This window comes from Drosophila navojoa, chromosome 2, assembly GCF_054131105.1.
Source record: "Drosophila navojoa isolate 15081-1374.11 chromosome 2, UAZ_NAV_1.0, whole genome shotgun sequence".
NCBI classification, from domain to species: Eukaryota; Metazoa; Arthropoda; class Insecta; order Diptera; family Drosophilidae; genus Drosophila; species Drosophila navojoa.
The window spans coordinates 16650862-16662030 of NC_142890.1; the positions used below are offsets into that span (position 1 = coordinate 16650862).

The 11169-nt window shown below is 35.7% G+C and overlaps 2 protein-coding genes and 1 long non-coding RNA gene across 6 annotated transcripts in view; 2 read left to right on the forward strand and 1 right to left on the reverse strand.

The window, feature by feature from the left end:
• The first annotated feature begins 461 nt into the window (after positions 1 to 461).
• Positions 462 to 6170, forward strand: AnxB9 (Annexin B9). 4 transcript variants are annotated; one of them, XM_030384428.2, is made up of 5 exons: positions 462 to 585; positions 2796 to 2866; positions 3349 to 4057; positions 4133 to 4314; positions 6032 to 6170. In XM_030384428.2, exons 2-5 carry the CDS (start codon positions 2837 to 2839, stop codon positions 6083 to 6085), a joined length of 975 nt encoding a protein of 324 aa, XP_030240288.1. In that variant the 5' UTR covers positions 462 to 585; positions 2796 to 2836; the 3' UTR covers positions 6086 to 6170. The 4 variants fall into 4 exon arrangements, with proteins under 4 accessions (XP_030240288.1, XP_017968132.1, XP_017968129.1 ...); XM_018112643.3 differs by lacking the exon at positions 6032 to 6170 and adding an exon at positions 5558 to 5982; XM_018112640.3 differs by lacking the exon at positions 6032 to 6170 and adding an exon at positions 4732 to 4850 and having other exon boundaries at positions 463 to 585.
• r-l (rudimentary-like) lies at positions 5849 to 8903 on the reverse strand. The gene is made up of 3 exons (XM_018112637.2): positions 8625 to 8903; positions 8051 to 8561; positions 5849 to 7126 (listed from the first exon to the last, which is right to left on the reverse strand). The coding sequence occupies exons 1-3, from the start codon at positions 8775 to 8777 to the stop codon at positions 6318 to 6320; spliced, it is 1473 nt and encodes a 490-aa protein (XP_017968126.1). The 5' UTR covers positions 8778 to 8903; the 3' UTR covers positions 5849 to 6317.
• Positions 8658 to 11169, forward strand: part of LOC149092197 (uncharacterized) — a 102586-nt gene continuing 100074 nt past the window's right edge. Inside the window, exon 1 of the long non-coding RNA XR_016196156.1 lies at positions 8658 to 8786. This is a non-coding gene — a long non-coding RNA (uncharacterized LOC149092197). The remainder of the gene's footprint in view (positions 8787 to 11169) is intronic.

Consider the following 11169-nt stretch of genomic DNA (forward strand, 5'->3'; position numbering starts at 1 on the left):
TAATTGTTATTTGCTATATACATTTATATTAATATATCTGGATATACATATGTACATTTGTATGAGTCGGAAGCTGAGATCTAAAATAGCAAGAGCGGGCGAGCTTCTAACAAAATAAGTCATACATCTGTAAACATACATATATATGTATAATTAAGAGAACTTTTTATTATATCATGACGTAATTATGGGTCTGCGATTCGCTCTTTCCTTTTTAACTCTCTTAAACTTTTACTGCGAGATTACCAGGGCTCCTTAAACAAACAAAAAACCTATTTATTCACTTTTAATTATTATTATACTTTATATATAAAAGAAAAATAAAATCTTTAAAAATTTTTTGCTTATTTTGCATTGAGAAACACAACTTAATTTAGTAAACGATTATCTGTGCGGCCCTGCCAACACCTACACGCCAACAACACCGTGCGCTCTTTGCAATTACTCTCAGATCCGATTCACCGGCTATTGAAACGCATATAAAAACAGCTGAGCACCGAGCAGCGAGCTCAGTATTTATTTCACATCGCAAAGAGTTCGCAGCGTTTGTCGGACCACACTTTGTACGTTAGAGAATATCACTTGGTAAATTTTTTGCATTCTTCTTTAGTTAATATTTTGTTTATTTTCACTGTGTCTTTTCATACATACATATGTATTTAAATATATATGCATGCATGTACATATTTATACACTGTCGTATTTGCTAAGGTTAAAGTGAATAAAAAATTCAAGTGAAAAGTAATTAAGAGTGCAAAATGTTTTTTAACATTATAATAATTTTTGGGCGCGGCAGATAAGAAGTTTTTTAAATATGTATTGACTACATACATATGCCATATATTAAATATTTGTATTATTTTCTATAATACATATAAACATACAAACGTAAATAAACATAGCAATATATTTTTACAACGTATTTATGTGTGTGTATGTGTACATATAAATTTTGGTACATTGATTTGGATAAAAAAAGATGACATCATCAAATGTTCAATTGAAGCTGCCCGAACTTTAGCGCTTTGCAGTTCTCTTAGCACCAGCTCTCGTTCGCTCTTTCTGTCTCTCTCTCTGTTGGTAGCTTATGTCTTCTCATTCGCAGACGCGTGTGACTTTTCCTACCAACGTTTCCTTCAGTAGATATATGTACATATGTATGTATGTATATACGTATATGTATGTGCACTTGATAGACGTTTCACTAGCAAATTATAATTGAATTTATCTACTTAGAGCTTCCATCTTTTGTCTGTTATCTTTAGTGGCAATCAAGTCAATTGCTTTTAGCGAGGCTGCGTTGACCACAGTAAAACCTTTGCAAAAGCATTCTGTACAAAACAAACATGTTTGAAATAATTGCATGCATTTATAGGGTGCGTCATCAAGGTTTAAAGCAAAATTGCTAGTAGAAAAATGTAACAAATTAAAACAGCAAAAAAATAATAATAATTACTTCAAAGGTACAGTCAGTCAGTCACAATGCCATTTTATAAGCTAAATTTATTCACACATTTTCTACCAGGTCACGAGCTTTTAACTACCACATTAAAAAAAAACTCTAAACATTGCGGTTCGTAAACAACTTTCCAGAACATCCAGTTCCAGTCTTATGCGCTGCGGAGCACTTCGCCCACAACGTTTGACGTCACACTAAAGCGCGCTTGGAAATCAGCCTATGCACATTATGATTCATGAGCGCAGTCTCAATTAGATGAGCTGTGATCATATGAATGTACGACTATAAATAACTATATTATTAGAATTCAATCCATACTGCTAACACACTTACATATTTGTGAAAATGCCTAGAATGAGACATCAGCGTTGTTATTACGCATTCCAAACAACTTTCCCAACTATTTCAATACTTTTTTGTTTTTGCTGCGTGCTCCACAATAGCATGCTAATTTATACATAGCTCAAGAGAGAAATAGACAAACAAATGTTTCTATGTGCCGTGCGCCTCTGTGTGACTGTGTGAGTGCGTGTCTGCATGTAAAACTAAATTTGAACCGGTTCCAGCGCCAACATTTGGAAGCAGACAAAATATTTTGTTCTTTATTTGTAGCTGGGAAGAGGCGTAGTTGTTTTGGAACACTGCCACGTCATTTTTTTTCTGTCTTTTGGTTTTGTTGATTTTCCACGCTTGGAGCTTGGGCTGTCGATTTTGTTTGCTGCTGCGATTTGTTTATGTGTAATCATAACAATTACTTGGTCATATAGAATGCAGCTACTTTCTATGTTCAAATTTAGAACGACAAACGTTTTTTATTGTGATGAAAATCGGCAAGCAGAAAATAGAATATGGAATATTTTCAGCATGTTTTATAGCATACCAAGAATGAGCTCATCCAAACTCCCAGTTGGTTCTGTATCCATAAAAGCCGTACTTTTACACATACGCAACGTTAGCTGCACCCTCAAATGTTAAAGTTATCAACTAACGCTAGACCAGGCCTTTTTTTTGTATTACAACTTTCTCTCTAACTTTGTTCGTTGACCTCTATAAAAAATAACCTGCATAGGAAAGCAAAAGCATGTCGATTTTTTTTTTTTTGTGGCGCCACAACTACTGCGAGGCGTATGCGTAATAGCCGCAAACATGAAGCACGGCATATTTGGTGATGTCATTCGGGCAGCAGGTTTCTGAACATTCCCATAGCTATTTTATGTATAGCGTGGCCTTGTTGCAAAACAATTGCCAAAGGCCTCCCTTTGTAATCAACCCGCCTCGACTTTAATCATTAGATCATTATAAATTATGTTTTTCCTTGTCTGCTTTGCATTTACAGGTCTTAAACAAATACCAAAACAAACTTAAAAAGAAGCAATCATGAGCTCCGCTGAGTACTATCCATTCAAGGTGAGTGTCAACATATAATACATCAGTTTTGAAGATCGCTAGACGTAGACTGACGAATAGACGCAATTATTGCTAATTAATTGTATTACATTTAATCGATTTGTTTCGAGTGGCAAATGTCGTAGTATATACCTATGAATATTTTGAGCAGATAAGAAATATATAGATCTGAAAAATCTTAAGAACCTATTGAATCATAGAAAGGTAATAAATATATTTGTTAACACTGTAGTCAACCCTTGCATATGAGTAACATTTTTACAATATTTCTGGATTTGAATACGTGGGCACAATCATCAAGTGCGTAAACCTCGAATTACATTTATAAGGAAACTTTGTTGAGTCAATTGTTTGTAGAGTACGTGCTGCAACCGCATTTAAATGCACGATTATTCATGAATATTTGTGGATCGATTACGTATGCATTGCATTAGCCAGAAGATTTATTTATATGCCACGTTTACTCATTCCTCTATTCGCAGTGCACACCCACCGTTTACCCCGCTGATCCCTTCGATCCCGTCGAGGATGCCGCCATTCTGCGCAAGGCAATGAAGGGCTTCGGCACCGATGAGAAGGCCATCATTGAGATTCTCGCCCGTCGCGGCATCGTCCAGCGTCTGGAGATCGCCGAGGCCTTTAAGACTGCCTATGGCAAGGACTTGATTTCGGACCTGAAGTCCGAGCTGGGCGGCAAGTTCGAGGATGTGATTGTGGCACTGATGACACCTCTGCCCCAGTTCTATGCCCAGGAACTGCACGATGCCATTTCCGGCGTGGGCACCGATGAGGAGGCCATCATTGAGATATTGTGCACCCTGTCAAACTATGGCATCAAGACCATTGCTCAGTTCTACGAGCAGAGCTTCGGCAAGTCCCTAGAGTCCGATCTGAAGGGCGATACCAGCGGCCACTTCAAGCGTCTGTGCGTCTCGCTGGTGCAGGGCAATCGGGATGAGAACCAGGGTGTTGATCAGGCGGCCGCCATTGCCGATGCCCAGGCGTTGTATGATGCCGGTGAGGGAAAGTGGGGCACAGATGAGTCCACCTTCAACTCGATTCTGATCACCCGGCCGTATCAGCAGTTGCGTCAGATCCTAATCGAATACGAGAATCTCACCGGAAACGACATTGAGACTGCCATCAAGCGTGAGTTCAGCGGCTCTGTACAGAAGGGTTTCCTGGCCATCGGTGAGTCATCTCTATAGCTATGATAATGATTCATTATATACTTATACAATATATATTATATATTGAATTGCTCAGTCAAGTGCTGCAAGTCCAAGATTGACTATTTCTCTGAGCGTCTGCATGATGCGATGGCCGGTTTGGGCACCAAGGACAAGACGCTGATACGCATCATTGTCAGCCGCTCCGAGATCGACCTGGGAGATATCAAGGAAGCATTCCAAAACAAGTATGGCAAGAGCCTGGAGTCCTGGATCAAGGTAAATACCCTTCCTCAACTATTTATACATATATCATAAATACATATGTTAGCATGTTAAAGCTATTTGTGGTGTTGGGCACGAACTATGCACTTGTAGATTGTACACTCTATATTGTATATTATTTTGGAATCAGCGCGCGTATATACTTAATCTGATGTTTGACGATATATACATACATATATTCTCTAGCAACCAGTTCCAAATCGTCTAGAATAAGCAGTTAACAGTTAACTTTTCAAAAAATAGCTTTAGCCAAAAGCGCTCTGTTATTTACATAGCCATAAATTAACAGAGCATTCTATTCCAAATTGTTCCTACTCATTTGTTGCTCACTCATGATTCGCTTTTTTTTACTACTTACTTCATTTGTGTGCTGCATAAAACATTAAAACTTGCCATATTCTATATTTTTAGGGCGATACATCTGGCGATTATAAGCGTGCCCTGTTGGCTATTGTTGGATTCTAAAATATAAAACAGAAATCACATGACCCAACCAACAATACAAAACAAAACAAAAATTAATAAGAAATTATAAAATATTGTCACTGTCGTGTCTGTTCCATGCCTTAAGCACAAACATATTGTACAAAATTTGACTATATAATAGTTGAAACGCATATACATTATATTATAGAATAATCGACTAATGCAAAATTGGAACAAATTTTTACAAGCAACGCAGTGCATTTATTGAGGCCTACAGTCGCATCACATGTTAATTATTATTATACATACATAGTCTTATGCACACTCATTGCACATAGTTTTATCTATTAACTATTGCATTATATACATATGTATATATGTAAGTTATGGTTTTTGTTTTTTTTTTTATACAATACGTCTCGAGTCTCATTTTGCAAAACTTTTTAAGCTACAATATTGTTAAAAACATTCTTTATGACAACAATAAAAGAAAATTAAATTAATTGGGCGCCATTTTGTTAACATTTGAATTGTGTTCGCCGTTGCCAGATGCTTCTTCTTGCTTCCATGTACAGAAGCAGCTTTTTGCAATGCTTATTTGCTTGCCATGTTACTAACAGCGCAGTCTTTGCGCTTTTTAACATAACACTTAAAACGGGACCAGCGGTTATTTTTATTAAGCACAAAGCAACTAAACCAACAATATTAAAATGTATACAAAATAACGCGTTTAACGCTCTCGCTCTTGCTCTTTTTACGCTTCTCTCTTCGACGTGTTTACCAAATCTCTCAACACGCAAACAAACCACAGGAGGATGCAAACAGTGAAATTGGATATTTGCTTGTGACGCTCGTCGCTTGGTAGAAGAGCTGCGCGGTATGCCCAATATATAAGCGTTGTAGGGACTTACACAACTGTGCAATAGAAATGCCAAAACAAATGCATTCTCGAAGTCAGAAATATAAAAACCTGAAATTATTATTGTTGTGAAATGTATCAATTCCATTTATAATTCTCATTGAAATATGATTTCTATTTTGTATTAATATTTCATAAAGGCAGCCTCTGTAATAACGTCTAACGTGTAAATTTCTTTGCTAATTGCGAACAAAAAATTATGAATTTTTTATTTATCCATTTTAATATATTTTGTATACATTTTATTTGTACATAAAAGTAGTTTGTGCTTGCGCTATTAACAAAAAATAAAAAGAGCCAAAGTATGACATTCAGAATTCTCGAGTTTTTAAATCAAAAACCAAATTTTTTCCGTTTCATTTACAGGATGATATATCTGGCGATTACAGCTACGTGCTGCAGTGTTTGGCTTCATACTAATTAAAAAATATATTTCATTATTGTTACATTTTTCGTTTAGCAAACATTTAACTTAATATTAAAGGATTTTTGTGCAAACTCTTAACTATTTGCCTTTTAAATGCTTAAAATTCTTTTGTGTTGTGACTTCGCTTAAAATATATCCGACTAGCGGTACAAAACTATGGAAAACTTTTCAATTACGTCGAATGGAGGTAAGTTAAAAATTTTAGTTTTTGATAAAGCCATTAGCCTATTTTGCCACACGCTCCAAGTAGGCTGTCCAAAGACGATCGCGATAGGTGGCCGCCGCTTTCTCCACATTCGCAGCTTGCAGTATGCCACGCCCCACGATGCCAATGTCAGCGCCGCGCTCCTTCACCACATGCTCGGGTGTTTCATACTGTTGGCCCAGATTATCGACGCCCTCGTCAATCTTCACGCCCGGCGTAAGCTGTATAAGACCAGGAAAACCAAAGCAGGTGGACGATTGGCAGACAACGCCAGATACAAAGTCTGCATCTCCGCCCTCGGTGGCAATTTTATTGCTGCTCTCCTTGTACTTCTCATCAATCAGATTTCCCTTGGCTGACATTTCGGCCAAGAGGAACACGCCGCGCTGCTTTTTCGCATTGTCATCAAGCCCCGCCTTTAGGCCTTGCACAATACTGCGTCCGGACAGCGTGTGCGCTGTCACCAGATTCGCCCAACTAGCTATCTTATACATGCCCTTGCCGTACTGCTGAGAGACCGTGTTGCCAATGTCCGCAAATTTTCGGTCCTCCAAAATCAAAAAATTGTGTCTCTTAGCCACCGTCTTAAGATTTGTAATGAAACCCTCACTGAAGTCTTCGATAATGTCCACATGGGTTTTCAGCATACAAATGTACGGTCCGCACTTGTTGGCCAACTCCAGAATGTCATCGGCCTTGTTCAGATCGGCGGCCAAGCACAGATTCGTCTTCTTAGTTGCCATTAGAGTAAACAAACGCTTGCTCAGCGGATTCTTGGCAAAGTTGGCACGAGTCTCGTAGGTCAGTTTAGTGCGCGAAAACTCGTTGGCTGAAAGACAACGAAAGAGTGATTAGCTATCAGCAGATAATATCGAGTATACATATCAAACATACATATATATTTAATATATACATATACATAATACTTCAAAATAAGGTATTAAGAATTCAGCCGACAGACTCTTCTAGTTATCAATGTGTTTGCCGACTGTGAGATATCCTGCAATTTGTGTCAATTTAAATCATTAGAGATGACCCCGATGGGACTTGTAGGTTTTATGCTATTAAATATATTCTTTAATTATTGATTGAATGATGTGCTCTAATATCAGAGGAAGATTTCATTGGATTTTTTATTTGAAGTACCTATAGATTAAAAGTAAGAATAGGGCTCGATTGAATTGGCTTTTAAAAAATCTCTGTGTTACATCCCCATGCATAAAAGCAATATGCCCCATTTAGCTACGAATGGGTGCAAACTGAACTTCAAAGCAGGAATTTTGCTAATCTAAATAAAGTGCAAAATATATAGCACATATGTATATATAGTATTTATTTGCATTTCGAGCTCAGCAAAATAGCGTATGAAAATCAATGAAGTAATTACATAAATCAATAACGTTAATATAATTAGTTATAACACCATCTATCAAATATTTTATATAGTCATTTATCATATCTGGTATGATTAGCATGTTAAAGCCATTCAAATTAAGGAAAATTGGCAAATTTATGACTTGGGGGTAACAAAAATAAAATATTTATATATATATGTATATTTATATGAAACTGCCCTAATTGAAACAGCTGGAAAGCTGATTTTGGTGTGGATGTCAACGTAATCATAAACTAAATTACCTCACGCGCCGCACATACACATACAGATATATGTATATGTGTATAAGTATGTATATGTGTGATATATATATAAGTTTGTGTGTATATTATATATGAGGGGTTCATATCTACTTACGGGTTGCAGGCTTATCGCCGCCAATAAACGAGCCATCCGTGTTTATCTGCACTGCCGCAATATACTTCGCTACCGCATCCACCGTGGACCGTTCAATGCGTCCCTCCTCGTGCAACGTGTTGAGCAAAAAGGAGAGCGTGAAGAGGGAGTGCATGCGCACGCCATGTTTGGCTATATTGGCAGCGCCGCCCTGCTCCCGATCGACCACAACCACGGCATCGGTGACCACAATGCCCTCGCTTTGCAGATCACGTACTGTTTCCAAAATACTGGAGCCCGATGTTACCACATCTTCGACAATAAGACAAGTGTCGCCGGCTTGGAAAATGCCCTCGATGAGCTTCTTGGTGCCGTAGGCTTTGGCCTCTTTGCGACGCACGAGCATGGGCGTTTTCTGCTGCAGCGAAACAATGGTGGCCAGCGGCAGAGCGGTGTAAGGTACACCGCAAACGTGCTTGGAGCTCAGCTTCAGCTCTTTGATCTGTGCCACCAGCAGATCGGCAACGGTTTGCTGCAATAGTTGTAAGAGTATAGGAAATGCCCAATTGTGGTCTTCCGTCCCCCTCTCACTTACCATTACATCTGGATAGCTCACGATAACTCGCAAATCGAAATAAACGGGAGAATTGATGCCGACCTTCATTTTGAAATCCCCAAATTTGAATGCATTGATTTCAAACAATTTAAGCGCTAGCGCTTTCATTTGATCTTCATTCTTTGTCACCATTTTACTATTGTCGACTTTTAAGTCAACTCAACCACGTTTATTGTACACGTGCAACCTGGTCTCACTTAAAAGAAACACGTCCGACCGACGCGAACAATCAACAAAAATTAATCAAAAGTTCTGTAGAACAGGCGTAAAACAGATGAGAAACTTCACTCGATTGGCACTGTACACATGATGGTTTAACCAGATTAGCTTTGTTCACTGTTAACTTAACATAGTTCACGATGATTCACTAGCTTATAAGTATTTTTAATGTATCTATTATTAAAAACACATTTATAAAATTAAACGTGATTATATTTGCATTTAAAACAAATAAATTATTGAGTAATTACGTCTTTTCTTGTTTAATTGCAAGATTACTTTTAACTGCTTAACTCAAAGCGAGTCTTTGTAATAGTAAAAATTAAAAAAAAATCGCACTAACTAATAACAATTTAGTTTATTTAATTTTGAAATATATAAATAGATAAAAATAACTTGACGAATTGACAACGCAAGGAATAGTTATCATTATGAAGTTTATTTAAATCGATTTAAATTATTTAAGAGCTTGTTGATGCCCATCGAACTGGAACAGAGCAGAAGAGTTTGAGTAATATCCCATTATTATATGGGTAATTTAAAAATGGTCCAAAATGGCTTTTCCCGCGCTCAAATTGTAAATACATACTTCATATATACAATTAACAAATAAGCGATTCAATATTTTAGGTGATTATAATTTATTAGAATTTTTATTGACTTAAGTTTTATATATATATATGTATATATATAAATAAAATATTATTCAAGTACAAAGTTATATATACTCATTATTATTATTTAATTCAAGTAAATATAATTCAAAGTGTGTATGTTTTTTCTGTGGCTGTGAGTGTGTTTGTGTAAGTACAATTTACTGTATCCTTGCTCTCCTATTGCCGTACAACAGCGAATTTTCGAACTAAGTTTTCTTTTAAAGTCAATGCATTTTTTGTGTCTCTTTTTATGTATATTTTGATCACAAAACAGTAAATTTGTCTTAAACGAATCGAAAAATTGTATTTTAATTAAACATAGTTAAAAGAAAGAAGTAGTTTAATTATAAAAATAGTGTAGCTGCTGCTGGTAACTTGTTGATCTCTCTATTTTTCATTTGTTAATATTTTTTTAGCTCGAAAGTATGCCTAACCTTAAACCAATTTCGTCTCCGCATGCGTTCCTATTTTTTTTTTTAGTTTTTCTTTTTTTTTTTAATTATTTTTTATTGTTAATTTTGTTGTCGCCCACATCCTTGTCCATAACACTCGCAATTTTGTTTTAAACGCTACGTTGCCTTAACTTCAGTCCTTTCGCAGAAAACCTAACCTTAAAATGTATTAAGCTTTCTCAATTTATGTTTTTCTCTTCTCACCATCATCATTTTCTTTTTCTTTTTGTTTTCATTTTAATTTTTAATATAGTTGCTGCTGACACTAAACATAAATACAGTACAATGCAGACATACATTAATTTTTTAAGTTTTCATTTTTTCTTAGTTAGGGTATATATAAAAATGTTTACATAATATAAACTGCCTGTCTGCCTGAATTGAATAATGTTCATAGGCTTCACTGTACTTCTAACTACAATTCTAACCTCATCTTTGGCCGCTTTCGCTTCCGTTTCCGTTCCGTTCCGTTAGTTTGTAAATATGTAAATTGTAATACATTTCATTTAAATTCACTAAGAGTTGCACGGACTGTGTTAAATATATATTTCCTTATTTATTTATTTTTTTTTTTTGCAATTTTCATCATTTCAATAATTTAATTCTTTCATTTTCTTCTGCTGACGTTTATACCTTCGTTAAACCAATTTTGTTGAGTTTTAATGTTTGGAAAAATATGTTTTGTTTTGTTTATAGTTTTTGGTTTTGTTTATGTTTTCTTTGCTGCTTTATGCTCATTTTTTTTTTTATAAAATGCCAAAAATTTGTGCAAATTCCTAATGATCTTTTAGATTTGTTGTTTTTTTTTTTTACATTTTTTTCTTGCTTTATACTAAAATATTTTTAACTTTAAAATGTACCTTTTTTGCATTTATTTATAAATTTAATTTGTATTTTCTTCGTATTTAGTTTTATTTAAAATATTGCATTTTTACTTTATATTTGTTTGTATTTAGTTTAAGTTTTTTTGTTTTTTTTTTTTGTTTGGAGGCTTCATCCCTGAGTGATTTAATTTCCTTTGTTTGTCATTTATTGCATTTTTTTTGTCGTTTATAAACTTATTGTTTTATAACTTCTTATGTGAGTGATTTACAAGAGTATGCTAAACGGAACAAAAACAATTGCGAATTAGATAAGTTCTGCGTGGGCTTTGAAGGTTGCTTATTTCTTGATGGGCTCTGCGAAGTGATTTTTTCA